Raw genomic sequence first — 16,874 nt, 5'->3', positions numbered from 1 at the left:
CTGCGGTGGGCACCCGTCCTGCGCACAGCTTCAGCACAGTGCCCCAGCCCTGGCCAGCCAGGGTGATGTCCCAGCTTCCCAGCAGGGCCCAGCTCTGCTTCAGTGGTTCAAGAGAAAGAGTCTCTCCTGGTCTCTGCCACTCACTGTGCTGCTGTGGGTACATCTCTCAGCATCTCGTGACTCCACCTGCTCAGAGTTCGTAACACAGCTGCTTCACAGGGGACCTAAGCTCACCAGCCGCCGGGATCCAATGAAAACATTCCCATGCTTCTTTAACCATCATTACTCCAGCTATGCACCATCTTCCTAGGCCAGGACATCACCCTCCAGAATGACACAGGAGAAACCTCCAAGAAAAAAAGCTGTAAAGCAGGTAAAGACACTCTTACCTCCTGCACAGAAACAAGACAGAGACACAATCATAGAAGACTCTCTGGCTCACAGGTCACCAGCCCTGAAACGTCTCCTTACCCGGACACCTCACCTTGTCTCAGTGACCGGAGCCACTTTACTCCGTAACTTCCTCCTTGTGCTCAGAGGCTGATGTTTCCCAGGGGCCGACACCTACTTCATCAGATCCATTTGCAGTTCAGATTTATTTGCAACATCAGATCTATTTGCAATTCACGTACCTCAACAGCAGAGAGGGAACAGGCAGGAGGCCCTGGGCTGTGCAGAAGGACACAACCTGCTTCCTTTCCGACCACAGCTTACGCTCTGCCCCATTCCATCTGCCCGCAACGGTCGCTCACATTACTGTCACGCACAGCTTTGAAAATAGAAACATTATGGGAAGGCACCTCGTAGCGTGGTCTCCCCGATGCCAGGTACACAGAATGCTTCCTACAAGCTATGCTTCCAACACACAACACACTGGGAGCCTACAGTAACACAGTCTGGCAGCAAACGAAGACTGCCAACTTGGAAGGAAGAACTAAAAGCAGATGGATGCATCTGCATTAACTCAGGACGAGGCAAATCTGTTTTGCTAGGAAAAGTCTGGAAGGAAAGCTGGCTTTCCATGGAGAAAGATCATTAGTGATACCCACAGATTCTGTCAAAGCCCTTTGGCTGGACACTTGCTGAGTGCCGCAGAGAGCTGCCATGTGTCTCAGGCTGTGGCTGAATACATGGTGTTGGGTAACACTATCTGCCCTTCCTTATCCCATTCTCTCTTCCTGCTTCCAACACTCCTCCGCAATCCACATGGAAGTGCCCCTTGGTTGCACTAGAAACCGAGTTGAGCAAAGCAACTCTCAGTTACTGAAGGTAAACTCCCAGCCGTGTCCTGAGCCATCCCTGGCATCCCAGACATGCAAGCGAGGGCTCGGAGCAGCCCAGCTCAGCTCCTGCCTCAGCCTCCCCCGTGACCTGGGCCGATTCACCCCACTCCTGTCCCTTAGCACCACGGGGTCTGTAGATACCAGTGGGTCTTTGGGACAGGGACAAGCCTTCCTCCATATGTCTGTCCCCTGTCTAAAGCAACAGGACCATGAGCTTTGATGTGCCTCTGGACATCTGCAACACCTTCACTCCAGCTGTTAGGAGGCTGTGAGCACCGTACGACAGCGCTAGCCCTCGACCTCCGAGAGCTACTCAGGCTCTGCTGTAACACAGACGATTAATAATTAACAAGTGCCATCAGGAAACCTTGCTGTCCCACAGCCCATAGCAAGCTGCTGACCTAATTATGGTCTCTATTCTTAGCTCCCTTCCAGCCCCACCGTGCAGGCACAGCCTGTTGGATGCCCTCTGGGAGAGGCCAGGTGTGATCCCTGCAGCGCAGATGTGTTGATGCACCTCAGGGCTACACCAGCACCAAATGCTCTCGGGAGAGAGCTGAATGGAGAGTGCTGCTTCAACCCTGCTCCAGTCAGAGCCTTACCAAACACCAGCTCTTACTTCAGGAAGCCTCGAAAGCACAGCAGATCTGATTAATGAGATGCACATGGAGAACAAACCATCCCCTGATCCTGCCATCCCTGGTCTTCAGGAGTCGGAGGCAAAGCTGCCTGTAACGCATGAGCCCGGCCACACCTGACAGCTCCAAATACTGTGCAGAGCCAACGCTGCATGTGGGAGAGGAGAGTTTCCCCTCAGGGCCTGCGAACAGCTCACCTACTCCCAGCCATACATCTCTTGTTCTGCTCTATTCTCCCTGACACTCCTGTTGCCACTCACTTCGGTGCCAACCCCAGGCTTAGCTGTTCTGCTTAATGGGAGGTGAGGGCTCTGAATTTTGTATCAAACCCTCTGTCACTGCAGGCTGCTAGAGCTGTCAGGAGCATGGCATATCATAGCCTCAGCGAACTTCACAGACAGCTGAGCTGCAACTCCCCCTCCGGCTCCCGGGAACAGGCTGCTGACACTTGAGCTACGAGAAGCTTTCCCTCGGCGATGTAAGCGGTGTGATGCATGCTGGCCCCGTACGAACTCCAACCAAGGAGAAAGCTGTGTGTTTGGGTGGGTGCCTGACACATGTCCGCACCAGTCCTTCACAAGTTTTGCCCAAAATCTGTGGTCTCAGTCCTGTTCCATGCGTGCTTGAAATCACTAGTATCGCTAGGCTCGGTAGAAGGTAGATGGAGTGGAAATTTACAGCTCAAATATGGCAGAAGGTCCCTTCTAGCTTTAAAGATCTATTTCTTAAGCTAAAAATGCTGTGTATCTCCTCGCTGATCTTGCCATTCTCTGAATTCACACTTACCGGGGTTCGATGAGTATCCTCTACCACCAAGGAGGATGAAGAGCATTTTTCACAAGCCAGCAGACGCATAATGCAAACAGCTTCAGATACCTGCAGCCCAGGAAACCGGAGCTTCGGACCACACAGAAACAGAGTCCTTGTGGCTGAGCTTTTGGGATATCAAGTGGAGAACGGTTCCCTGTTTAACTGCTAGTAAAGTGAGAGAGCAGAGGGTAAAGAAAAGCAGGATGCTAAAAGAAGAGAGGGAAAAGGAAGAAATTCTTCCCGGAGAGGGTGGGGAGGCACTGGGACAGGTTGCCCAGAGAAGCTGTGGATGCCCCATCCCTGGAAGTATCCAAGGCCAGGCTAGATGAGGCTTGGAGCAACCTGGTCTAGTGGAAGGTGTCCCTGCCCATGGCAGGGGGTGGGACTGGGTGGGCTTTGAGGTCCCTTCCCACCCACACCAGTCTGTGAGTCTATGAAAAGCAACAAAGGCCTGTGCCCAGCAGAAGAGGCACAAGGAACGGGACCACAGCAGCTGCAGGCTGGAACTGGGATGCCTCCTTCTCCAGAGGTGAAGCATCATCCAAGCTGCCCCGTCCCCGTACTGCATGGCCCCCGCATTGAAAGCTGCAAGAGGAGCACAGCACGTGCCGTCAGGGCTCAGGCTGAGAGCCAAGCCAGCATCCAGCACGTCATTCGCACATGCAGGGACTGAAAATCCACTCGTGGTAACAGCACGTCTGTTTCTGCAAGGTGGTGGCCAACTGCGAGCGCTGCTCACTTCATCACCACCTTCCCCTCCACTCCCAGAGCTCATCCCGCTCAAGAGCTGTATTCTCCTACAACCCTTTGGAGCAGGAACCACCCAGGCCCCAGCACCCAGAGACAGGCTCTCCCTTGGTACCCACAAGCCGCTACAATACAAAACCACCAAAAGAACAAAAAAAAACTTGTAGGTGTTTCGGCTGCCTCCAAGCTCCGACCCTGTTATCGTACTTCATACGAATATTTGCCTGAAAAATACATTTCCTGGGACACTGCTGCAGCAAGCTGCTACAACTGTCAACGTAAATGATGTTCTGCCAACGGCAATCTCGCAGTGTCATCCCTAATAACACGGTACTAAATCCCAACTCACGGGGGACATGCTCATCTGCTGAAGACTCTTCAGTGGCACGCTCAGCCCCGACCTCAGCCCATCGCCCTGCCCTGCTCTCCCCATTCCCGCATGTCTTGTGGCACAGGATCACGGCATGAACACAGCTGCACGGGTGTCTCGTCGGTGCTGGGGGAAGGCTGCTGCGCCCTGATTCCGCCAGCTTAGTCCGAGGCAAGGGATTTACCCATGTACTGGAGTGACGTGTCACTGCAGTCACGGCTACCCCGCACACACAGATCAGGGTGCAGGGGACACAAGGAATTAAAACAGCCCAGGGCACCTCCAGCACCAAATGCCCATTATCACAGACTGACCCATCGCTTGCAAGACAGCAATTCCAAGCCTGTTCCATTATTCCTATTACAGAAGCAGAAATTGAAAGTGTTAAGGAACTGATTTGCCTTTGTCAGCCAACACCAGAGAGGAAAGGAGAACCCCAGAATCCCGGTTCCCTGGCCCAGGCTTTGTTGTCTGTTCTGCAAGGACCATCCTGTAAATGTGAAAAAACACAGACACTGGATTCTACAGGAAGGAGCTGTAGGTCAGGATCTCAAGACAGACTGTCTTGTTTTAATCTCTCAAACTTCTCCCAGCCCAGACAACACACTTGTATCCTAAAATTGTCGTATCTTTAACTTTCTTTAGTCACTCTGGGGGTACCACACTGCCTATACGGACTCAAAGGGATTAAAAACCAAGGAGGAAGGAGAATTTTTTCAAGACCCCGAACATGTGCAACTAAAAATAATAGGATGAACTGCAGGAAAGTGAAATTTGGGTTAGCTATGGAGAAATGAGTTCTCCATAGAGAATTAATTCTTTGTGTATGAGTTCAGAGTAGGACTCCAGAGTCTGTTTCCAGAAAAAGGAACAAGAAGAAACAAGACAGAGCCTCGTCAAGACCCGACTCCGAGCAAAGGCTGCACACCCAGACGGAGTGCCTGGGAAAAGCATCCTGCAGCCAGCTCCTAATGCCCTTTTTGGCAGAGCGGGGCAGGGCTGCAGTGTTCGTCTGTCCAGGTGAAGGGACAGAGCTGCCAGATGTGTTTGGTGCTCCATCCACTGGGGAGCAGCGGCGATCCAAGGGGAAAATCCAAGTTATCCCTATTCCAACAGCAGGCTCTGTTTCAGGGCTGCGTAACTGTACGCCGCCTCTTCGTCTGCTCTCTTCTCTTCCAGCTCAAAACGCTGCTTCCCCAGGGAACGTCTGGAAATTTGCACCATGAAGTCTGCACAGCCGAAACATCTGCAGCGCTCACAGCACCACTGTGCCGGGCCGCTCCAGGCCCTGCCTGCCGAAGGCCAGCGTGTGTTCGGCCATCGACACGCAACACGGCCTTCCCCGCGTGACGGGGAGGTCACGCCACCAAGGCAAACGACACTTTTAGGGTTTTTAGGCCATGGAAATATGACAGAAGGGGGTCGAGCTAATTGCTGCCTCTAGTGGGAAAAGGCCTTTAATAAGGGAGATGGACCAATTCCCAGCCATCGTAATGGGAATAAGGGGGAGAGGGGGGAGCAAAAGGACAACTGGGCAGAAGAGCTATAGGGAAACGGATTCTTTTGCTATGCACAGCCAGTTCAAATTCAGCGCTGTCCATCAGAGGCAGAGGCATGAACACGAGATATTCCCAGGCCTGAAGGCTGGCAACCCAGTGCAAGTGGAATTATCTGCGTTATAACCAGCACGGTCCCAAAAATCCGTCATGAGCAAACAGGCTGGTTCACTGTCACACAGCACTGCCCGGTGCTGTCACTGGGACACCAAAACTGCAGGCACAGCTGGTAAGAGGCCACTCAGTTCCACTGCACAACGCTTTCCCAGGAGCCCTGGCAGCATCGCGGGACTGGGCTCCCATCTTATCTCAGCACAAATGACTCGCTAGCCATCCGCAGGGAGGGACAAAAGTCATTTAGGTGCTCCTGCTGGCAGAAATATAGGAGTTTGGTCCCTGAAATTACCAAATAAGTAACTCGAGCAACACAAAATAGTTGTTTTTCAGTCTACTGTTCTTTTGTTTGGTTGATTGCAGTTTTTTTTTCCCCCTGGGATTTTTTGTGTTGGTGTAATTTGGTTTTACTTTTTACAGGCAGCAAAGGATTTCTGCTGTGTTGGTTCACTCCAACTACTCTCAGCTGCTTCGAAAGAGGGAGGAAAAGACTTCTAAAACCAGTCCACACACCCAAAAACATGCTTCTGATGGTGAAGTGCTGAAACAGAAAAGGATCAACACCATGCCAGTCACCCATAGAGGAGTCTGCAGCCTGCACAGGTCACTGCAGTTTCCCATCTGTCTCAGAGATACTACTCCCCAATTATAAAAAAACCCAGAGATTTAACAGGCATGTTTTTTGTCACTATCAGCTCAATCTGGTGAAAAAAAATCAACCTCGCATATTTGTTTTTGCAGCCAGCGGGTGGTGTGGTGCTGCAGAAGCGAGATTTGGGTGAGAACTCCAAGCAGAAATCTGCTCGGGCCGGCTGGTGCTCCAGAAGGAACGCTTCCCATTTAACCTCTTCCATTTCCTCCATTTGCAAAGCAGATTAAACACTGCAGAGTTACAAGATACAATTATGCAGAAGGAGTTATGATGCCAAGGACAGCATTTTCACCTTTGTAGTTCGATCAATATTACTTATCAATAGCAAACCAGACCCAACACGGGAGCTGTCTCCGGAGCGTGGAAGCGTTCCCCTTCGCCTCCGTGTTTCGTTAAGCACACAGAGGATCTGGCAGGGGCTGGCAATTAGATACAGAGCGTTCAAGCGCTCATGAATTCTCTGCAGATTCCACACAGATTACCTCTGTGACACAATCCATTGATCAGAGGTGTATTCTCAGGCTCCACAGTTAATTACACTCCCTGCTGATGGATGAACAGCAAAGCCATCGCTGCAAAAATACATTGGCAGCAGAATGCCAAGCAATGCAATCCCAAACAAAGACAAAAGGGGCTGGAAGAAGGATTTTGGAGCTTTCAAGGTTAAAGCTGCCTGCAAAATACACTGGGGTGAGCATGAACGGGAGAGAGACATGGCAGGAGGGCACTGTCCTAAGAGAGGGGACAGCTCAGCCAGACTCCCAGCCCTGGTGAGTTTGTCCACTTGCAGGACGGGGATTATACAACAGCCAGGCGTGCTCGGAAGGATGCTGCAGTCTGGAGACCCCCGCGGCACTTACGCTCTCAGCTACGGTCTCATGTCCAGACTTGCCTACTGCACCCTTGCGTTACAGAGAAAAATGCACTCAGAAACTGAGGCCCTGACTGGGAGATGAAGGACAGCTCACACCCAAAGCCTTGATCCTACAGTCTATGTCACCAGAAGAAATCCCAGCTGAGGCTGTTTCCAAATACCACAAAAAGATCCCTGGAGCCAACAGCTCAGCAAAGAGCCAGCAACACGGACACAGCATGCAAGTCAGATGTCACTGTGCCTAAACTCCTCTGGACCCTGCTAGGCAAGCCAGGGTAGACACAGCCCTGCCAACTACTCCAGCCTCCAACTGTTTCTCTTCCTTGCTTGGGTGTCTTCCTCTGTCCTTCTGTGTCAGCCTTTGCCTGTCTTGCCATCCAAGGCCACTGGAGAGAAGATTGGAACAACCTGCACTTCCCCAAGGTGTAAGCAGGGTGCCTGACCCATTCAAAGACCCCAGGAGCAGAGGAGTCTGGGGCTGTTGAAGTCCACCCGCTGCTACAATCCACCTGCAAAAAATCCCTTGGTGCAGAGACACCACCCCATTATTACCACTGGCCACCTAGTCCTGGGGCTGGGCAGAGCAGGCAGCTCTGACTCCCAGGTGGCACTACCTCCCAACCCAGCCTGCTTATCCCATCAGAGTAAAGAGGAATCTTGAATAAAGTGCCTTCTCTGCCGAGTTCTAACTAAAACCTGCCTTAGGCAGAGCCACACCAGCAGGAGAGGTGGCCACTGAGGTGGCTCAGCTTGCCATCACACACAACCGCTGCCTGGCAGCCACACACACAGCCCAACCTCCCCCTGCCTCCACCTTACCTTTCAGGACGCTGAGGACTGCGTCATTGCTGTAGCGTTTTCGGGCGGCGTTGGTTGCCACGCAGTGGTAGGCCCCAGCATCACTCTCCTGCACGTCCACGATTTGAAGGACACCGTTTGGAAGAGTTATAAACCTGAGTGATCAAAAGGAAGAGTGTGAGACAGGCTGTGCCTTACCTCAGCTATTCATCAACTCAAAGCCCTTTTATCTCTTCCTTTTCTCCTGCAACCGTATCCCGTGCAGGTCCTGGTAACCACAGCAGGATGGGACCAGGAAACTTTTGAGCAACCCCGCTGTTGGTTCTTAAAAAGCAGCAGGTAGGGACCTATCCATTGCCCGGGAGTCTTCACAACACAGGACCTGCTTTTGGGAGACCAGGTCAACAGGGCTTTGCTGATACAAACCAACTGGAGAGTATAAAACAACTCCAAACACACAGGCTCACTTCTACATACAGATCTGTAGATGCCTCCGAGTGTACAAGTGCCGTCGCACACGCTACAGCCAGTTTCACCACCTGCTTTTCACAAAGGTTGGGCAGCCAGAGGAAAAAATATATTGCAGAGAAGTCTGAACATCATCTCTTTCCTGCTGCACCTCAAGTACATGAAGGGACCAACTGACCCACGGTTACGCCATCAGCAGCCAGGACACAGCCGCCCGAAGGTGCACCCCTCCTGCGCTGTGCTGCCTGCTGTTGTCATTCCAAGAGTTTCTGGCTTTCACAAGCTCACAAACTTATAGCCGGGCATCCAGCATCCCTCCCATTTGCCCATGGGGTGCTGCTGGGCAACGCTTCCATGAAGTGAAATGGCTACATGGCTCATAACATGAACACAATCCTTTCTGCATTATCCTGAACAAAGCAGATGATTAGCAATTAGCATAAAAGTAGGAGCTGGCTGTCAGCATCTCAATTTTCTGCCTGGATTCCTAGATGGCAGCCTCTTTATTCTTGGACCAAGGCGCAAAGCCTATGTGATCCTTTTTAATTATATATGAGATCCATTTTTAATTGCAAGCCTCTATAAACAGAGCTGCCGAGCTTTGACAGGCAGCTCTGGCTTATCAGTCTTCATTACGAAGAGGACACACTCAAAGGCAACCACTAAGGGGAGGGACAGCAGTTCTTCCACAGTTACAGCACAAAGACAAGTTACAACCATGAATGCCAGTCCTTCCATCCACAAAGATCCCAAAAAGTAAGCCCAGTAAGTAAACCTGTGGTCCTCCAGATGCTGAGACAGCTGGAGTGCCATGAGCGAGGGTCATGGAGCCAGGAGGACCTTAAGAGACCACCCATCACCCTGTGTTCAACCATGGTCCCCAACCTGCAAGCATTTATCCTAAATCCCCAGTAATGGCAACACCTCCCTTGCCCTAAGCAGTCTGTTCCAGAGACAAATCCCTGCTGTGAGTCTAGGGGCTATCCTGGACCTCAGCTGCTGCAATCTGGAGTGACCTTACTGTCTGGCACAGTCCTATGGCTGGATTCATGGACACAGACCTGTGGAAGCTTCCCACATGCACAAGGGCAACTGCCCCACATCTCTAAAGCCATTCTCCCGCCACTCAGGCAGACACTTTTCTCAGGATCAAGCTCCAGAGCCCACAGAGGAGGTGGGACCCAGAAAGCCTTCATCAAGATGCCTCATCAGGACACAGGAGAAAGGAGACAAATATTTGCATCCTCTCAGCTCTGCGGAGGGAAAGCCTCCCACTGCGATAATATTTATTTTTGTCGTGCATCTGCTATCTGAGTCTGTAATTAATATCAACATATTTCAAACACTAGGCAAGGCATCTCCAAGCCACAAAAAGACACTCCAATTATCTATCACCGATTCACCGAGGCTGAGAAGGACCTCTGAAAATTGGCTACAGCCTTTCCCCTCTCAGAGGGGGGTCAGCTAGATCGGGGTGCTCAGCATCACGTCCACGTGCTCAGCCAACACACCCGGCTTCTCTTGAGGGCAGAAAACAAGCCACTGTGTTTCTAAGGAGAGCAGGAGCTGGAGGCAAGGGGGAGCAAGGAGACTCCATCCACACGTAGCTCAGGATGGTCCCTTCGGCGAGGCCAGCAGTAGGGAGATCTACTCAATGCTGGGAAAGCAGGGCAGAGGTGAGCATTGCACTCTCAGGGAAGCGAGGGAAGAAAGGCAGAATTTCTCTATCCACAGTTTCTCTCACAAAACTAGCTGGTAAAAGGGCAGCACACTCGGACCAGCGCCCAACTACCACGGTCCAAACCTTGCAACCCCATGGCTCAGTGAGCTACGCCCTGCATGTCACAGAGAAAATTCCCTCATTAACAATCCAATTCCCTTTCTTTCTCCACACTAAACTGCTGGCACACCCTTCTTCAGCCTTTTGAAGGTATATAAACCAGGCTACAGCAGCAGCTCTCAGGACAAGTTAGGAACCCACGGCCTCGTTGCAGACGCAAAGTTTGCGAGCCCTGCTGCTCCCCTCTCAAGAGCCAGGTACGTGGACATGAGCCGTATTAAGGCACTCCTGACTCATGACAGGAGTAAACTGTCCACAGAGATAAAACCCTCACTTAGCCAAAATGTGGGAAAAGATACTGCAACTGCAGCCCGTGTGATCCGTAGGGTATGTGTTTACGTGCAGTCCTCCAAAGACCTCCAGTTCCTAGCAAGTACTCATCTTGGCTCTAGGGAACATAACTGGCAGTTTGGAGCCTGGTGTGAAACCCAGCCAGCACCTAAAACACAGAAGAGATTCCACCAAGAGACGGAGCGCACACCCCGAAGCAACTGCAATCTCGACAGTCCGGGAAGCCACCTCTCAGCAGCTGCTGCGGATCTCAGACCATGGTTTTTAAAAGTACTTCAGAGACAGAACTGCAAAAAACATTCCTGTGCCTTACATACGGAAGTTAGGTTTTGTCCTGAACTTTAGCAGGGCAGGAGAGGTATTCTGAAAACATCAATATGCACTTCTCTACCTTCTGGGTTGTTTAAGTATTTTTTAAGCACAGCCTTCAGCACCTTCAAGGTGGTACCAAGCTAGAACCTACACCCAAGGACACAGACTACAGAGAGTGCCCAAAGGGTAAGGAAGAAGGAAAGCAGGAAGGACAGAAGGAAAGCAACAAAAAAGAACTGTTCATTTCCCATGATTATTCTATGCCTCTTAAAATAAATCTGTGTATATCTGATGTAATCGCATTATCTCAAGGGTTTTATCTACAGTCCCAGAACCTGATTTTGTATATACACCTAACCACGCTATTCTGGAATAGAAAACCATCCTCCTGATGCCTCCGTGTCCCAAGGATTGCATTCTCACAGCCCCGTCAGATGTGTGCACAGGAGGGAGCCCACAGTCATCAGGCTGGCCTGAGATCTGGCCCTTCGGCATGATGCAGTAAGGATAACGGAGAGCTCTGGTTGGCAGCCAACGTTTCCTGGAATTCACTTAATTCCTTCGAAAGCCAGTTATAGTAAATCCAACAACAACTAGGCAACAACAAAAAAGCATATTAGCTAAAACACGATTTAAAAAGCAAGATCTGCAGCCAGAGATTATGGTCTGGCTTTTACAAGGAAAACAATTTTCAGGCTGCCTGTGTTGAAAGCAATCTCTGAGCAAGTAATTTCACAACATCCATCGAGCTGTCTCATTAAAAAGCCATTGCCCTATCTATGGCACGCTTCCCTCTGCAATCCCTTCTCTTTTCTCTTTTCTTTTTTTAAAATTAATTATTTTCTTCTCATTACAAAGCAACAGCCTCCTATAAACCTTTTGATGCCACACTTCAACTCAAGGATATAAGCAGTTCTTCTTCCAGAAACAGCCACTGCTGCAAAAATTATTCCTAAGCCTTGCCCTACCTTCTTTCCTCTCCTCCTGTCTCTTCCCTGAACTTCCCTGCAAGGGAAACAGCTCCTTCTGCAGTACAGAAAATGAGGTTTTAAGAACTAAAGGGCAATGCAGTCGCTGATTCTTTGCAGGAGTGATGTCTACAGACCAACTAACAGCCAACTAATGGTTTATCCTCTTCTCTTGCCTGTAACTGACTTTCATTAAGGAAATGGTATCATGCTGCAGGCCTCTTCCCCAAAAAAAGAAAATCCAGGGTCTTTTACTAGATGACATCTACACATGGGAATAAAACAAACAGAAGGACCTCCTGGGCTACTGAGCACACACAGTGCTCTACAAGAATCATGAACCCCGAGACAAATCTGTGCAGGAAAACAGGGAAGAAAATGACCGTCTCTAAAACCACAACCAAAATGAAAGAAAAAACACATCATGGGTTTCAGCTGGGCTCATCTCATACCCCCCCAGTCAGCTGGGGTCAGCTCTTTCTCTTTTGGTGGGTTGGATGTTTGGGGTAAGTTAATTTTATGTAGGTGCTTCATGGACGTGTTTGCACGGACCCCCTGAACGTCTCCTCTTACACCACTTCATTATCAGGTCCAAACCTGGTCTATCATCTCTCTCTTCGTTCTACCTTTTTATGAAGGATTTTCACATCCAAAACGGTCAGGTTTTGTTTGGCTTTTTTTCAAGCCGACCCAGAAGTGCAATTGGGGAATCACCTGGGTTCTGCCGGAACAGCTTCATGGTCCTTCTCCCACGTGATGACAGGGGAGGGCAGCCCTTCGATCCGGCACTCGAACCGGGCCATGCCATTTTCTTCCACCGTCTGTGACTCTGGCTGTTGGAAAAAGCGTGATAATGCTGGGGAAAGAAGAAGGGAAGGAAAGTTAGTAACTCAGTGTTTCTGCTGAGAAATGCAAACCTGTCATGATGCATGAGTTAAGAGGAAGGCTTTTCTCTCCTAAAGATAGCCTGAAACGTAATTCCTCACCTTCCCCATGCCCCACAGACCCACAGCAGTCCTAACGACAGTAACTGAAAGGTTTCAATGTGCAAAGTTGTTTCTTGCCTCATTTTCTCCTTTAAGGCAACAGTGTGAGAGAAAAGACAGGCAATTAGCTGGTTTCGGCAGCTGCCTTCCTAAATTGCTTCCTCGTCTGTTCACTTGCTCCATTTGGGAAGAACACATAGAATGAGAAAGAGAAGAGGGGAAATGCCACAACCCTGAGAGATGAGAGTTTCCCCTCGCCTTGAGGCACTCTGGCAGCCACAGGAAATTAAGGCAAGAGGAAGAACAAAGCCAGATGTCAAGTTACTTACACAAAACAAGTACCCACAGGCTGGCAACACTGGAGACCCTCCTTCTCTATAGTGATCAGGTTTGCCTGCGAAAACCAACTTCACCCGACTCAAGCAGACAGGATGCAGCCAGGGGCATAAAGATGCAGCCACTTTGCTTATAGGACAGATTTCGTACCTGTCAGGACACTTGTTTGCTCTCCAAGGCTCACTCCCCCTTCTTTCTACATTAGAGAGGCCAAACTTGCTTTGGAGACAAAGCACTAACGTTTGGGACTGCCCCTGGACTGTACGTACCCTTCCCATCATCCACGCACATCTGCCTGATCTTCCTCCCCTCCCAGCACATGGCAAATCCTTGAATTCAGCGGAGCAGAAACCCTCCCCCTGGGGCTGTCAGCATCTGTCCCATCAGCAGTATAACCTGAAGGCATCTCAGTCACACGCTGGAGTTTTGAATATTCATACAGGCCCCTTGACAGGGCAGAAAGCTTGTAGTATTCTCCACGATAAGAACTGTCTCCTGCGCTCAGTAGGTCTTGGTTAAACGGCCTTTGCCGACACAGCAATGCTGTAACACAAGTGCCAGAAATCCTGAAAGTGGCATAATAAACATAATTTCAGCCAGCAAACAGGCTTGATTGCTGGGCCAAGCACAGCGCTGGGCTTCTAAGGACCCCAAGTGACCTCCAACACAATTCTGCGCTTGTCCCACCACCGCTACCCAAGAACATCCGTCATCGCTTTGGATTTTATTGGACTCCAAAACTGAAGGTCTTTTTGCATCACGCACACACATTCGTGCACACACATACACACTTTGCCCCAGCATTAGCTTGAGAAACTATGTCGTTTTGAAAATTTAATGCTTTTACATGACCCATTTTAACCCCAGCGTATTCTCAGCTGTCATTAGTGTTTTTCTTTAATTTAAATAGTTATCACATGTTTAAAGCAACTCATCGCTCTCCGCAGTGGCTATGGACTGAATTCTCCCACCAGCTGTCTGCCAAGTCTAGCTTTTCAATTCAATACAAAAGGTTTGGAACAATGTTTTCCTGGAAAAATTTGGAAAAGACATTCATATATAAGGCCCCAATTCAACCAACTGCTTCACTATTTTCAAATATACACTGTAGAGCTCTTTAACAGAGTCATTTCTAGGGATTGCAAGATCTTTTAAGCTCATGCTATAAAACATACTGACCCTAAGGGTTTAAAAGAACAGCCATCAAATGCCAGAGCACGTTCAGGATGGCACCATCGAAACATCCTTCTCATGCCAGCAGATACCCTTGATGCTCTTTCCTGCTATTCCCTTTCCATCCTACAAGTGTAAAGGAGAATACTTCGGCAGGCTCCGAAGGGTCATGTACCTGCAAAGGTCATGATGGGAGGCAGGAATCCTTAAAAAGACGGAATGCATAGGCATCTCTGTTCCCTCTGCTTCGTGTCAGGTCACTTGTGTCTCTTCCGTTCATTAAGTGGCATCATCTAAGCTGATACGATGAGGTCCCAAAGTTTACAGCGGCTTTAGACCAGTCTCCAGCGACCGGAGAGCGCAAGTGGCACGTGGTGTGCATGAACACCACTGTCACCAGCAGCGGTGAAAGTTCCTGTGGGCAGCTCCCCGCTCCCCCTGCTCTCCCTCACGACTGCACGCGTGTTATTTTGTAAGGTTTCCTAAGAGACGCAGGACGTCTAGCGAGCCAGGCTTACCTCTAAACATTTTAGCATGAAGTGCAAAGGGTGACAGTGCCTCCTGCGCTCCGCAGGGCTACCCAGACAATAACCTGTCCCAAAGCAAGGGGCTGCCAGCTATCCCTCCCCATCACCTGCCAGACCTGCGTCTGCGAGCTTGAAATTCCCTGCCGGGAACTGGATCCAGCCCTTCACCTCCACCCAGCCCCATCTGCCTGCTGTGCCAGGCTCCAGAACGGCTCTTCAAAAGCCAAGAGCCAAGAAACGGACCCGTGACAGATTTCTCATTAGGGTGTGGAGGAGCGTGACTAAACAGCGCCCCTGATTAGGAAGCGCAGCGTCCCTCCCGCTCCGAGCGGCACTCAGGAACGGCCAGGCTTCCCAAGCAGAGCCACATATCCCTGGCAGAGCCAGCACAGGCCGAGAGCTCGAGGGGTGCCCAAGGTTCTCAGCACCAGAGAGGTTCAGGCAGACACAGACTTGCTGACCAGGCTCTTCGCTGCTCCCCAAGCATCCTCCGCATCAGCCTGGGGCCAAGACCACAGCATGCTGTGATCCCTTGTGTCCTCCCCTCGCATCCCAAGGGGTACCAGGGCAGAACGGAGGAGGCAGAACGTGTCCAGCACCTACAGTGCAACCCAACGTAGGCTCAGAGCTGTGCTGCAAACAGCTGGTGCTGGGAGGAAATGAGAATGGGTCAGAGCAAGGCAGGTTGCTGTGGGAGGAGAGGTCCTGCGACTCTGACGCACTGCACAGACACGCGTGCGGGTCACAGCGAGCGCAAGGCAGGCTCCAACACACTGCTCACCCTAGGGCCAGAGGGGTCCTCAGAAGGGGCCGCTCTCCTCCCAGAAACACGTTCCGATGGAAGGGAACTGCAGAAGCGCTGCAAAGTGAGAGGTTTTCACATAGGGAGGCAGGGAACGAAGATGCTCGAGGGGAAAAGGGAAACAAAGATGACAGATACGTACTTGAAGTTATTTTCAACTCATCTAGGGTTTAGCTTGCAAGGCCACTCGGTAAAATCACCCACTGCAGGTGAGAGGGTGAAGAGCATTACAGCCAACGGCCCTCAGCAACATGCTCTGCGCCTTCAGGAACAGAGAGCACGCAGCTCCCTCCCCGCTGACACGTTAAACCAGCTGGAGCCAAGCTGTGTGTGCCAAGGCTTTTAGCCCCGAGCCCAGGGGTGACTGCAGTGTGGTGAAACACAGCACCCTCCCCCTCTCCCAGCAGGCTGATCCGTGCAGGAGGCCATGAGCTTGGAAAGACTGCCAGCCAGCAACACTACACCCCAGGCAGAAAATGCAGTCTATGCAAGGAATTCAGCCTTCTGAAACCAGATTGCTGCTCTCTCCCACAGCGCTCTGCCCCCAGACTCTCCCTGTGCTCATCCTCTTTGTACCTTATATGATTATTAGTAGGTATTTCTAAAGATGGGGGCAACTTCAGCCCCCGCTGCGATCAGATACACCACCCAGATGATCTGTCTCTGAATGGCTTACCTCTAAATGGGCAGGGGGCAATAACATACACAGAAAATCACGGAAGCGATTTGCCACGGCCCCACGGTGCAGTGGAGGCAGAGCCAGACCAGCGCTCGGTCTACAGGGCCATATGGCAGCACAGGACCTGTGCTGCCCGGCAAACCCGTACGGAGCTTGCTCCTGCCTCTTCACAGATGCCAGTTCCCCACCGGAAACATCAAAACAGCATCCGAAGGTCTCATCTGCGGATGTTCCTGTGCATTCAGCTGCTGGAGGTTTCCCTGCCCAGCCTGGCTACAGTCACCAGCCCTCACTCACCTATGCACCTAACCCACAAAATAAACACCATAGAAACCTCATAATAAATCCGTAAAGTAAGGGTAAATCCCAGTCTGCCTTTCCTCAAACCCCAGACACACCGTCCGTCCCAGAGCAGAGATGCTTTCCTTGCGCAGAGCGGATTCAGCTGCTGGAGGTTTCCCTGCCCAGCCTGGCTACAGTCACCAGCCCTCACTCACCTATGCACCTAACCCACAAAATAAACACCATAGAAACCTCATAATAAATCCGTAAAGTAAGGGTAAATCCCAGTCTGCCTTTCCTCAAACCCCAGACACACCGTCCGTCCCAGAGCAGAGATGCTTTCCTTGCGCAGAGCGGATGAACCCGTG

At 50.9% G+C, this 16,874-nt stretch overlaps 1 protein-coding gene across 1 annotated transcript in view; it reads right to left on the bottom strand.

The window, feature by feature from the left end:
- Positions 1–7,863: 7,863 nt before the first annotated feature.
- Positions 7,864–16,874, bottom strand: part of LOC104515394 (immunoglobulin superfamily DCC subclass member 4-like) — a gene marked incomplete at both ends in the record, with an annotated part of 12,030 nt that continues 3,019 nt past the window's right edge. Inside the window, 2 exons of the mRNA XM_010159345.1 lie at positions 7,864–7,997; positions 12,436–12,577. Coding sequence (XP_010157647.1) covers positions 7,864–7,997; positions 12,436–12,577 — 276 coding nt within the window. The remainder of the gene's footprint in view (positions 7,998–12,435; positions 12,578–16,874) is intronic.

This window comes from Eurypyga helias, unplaced genomic scaffold (assembly GCF_000690775.1).
Source record: "Eurypyga helias isolate BGI_N326 unplaced genomic scaffold, ASM69077v1 scaffold24389, whole genome shotgun sequence".
NCBI lineage: Eukaryota > Metazoa > Chordata > Aves > Eurypygiformes > Eurypygidae > Eurypyga > Eurypyga helias.
The sequence above is the reverse complement of the archived record's forward strand: the minus strand, read 5'-3'. Positions and strand labels throughout refer to the sequence as shown.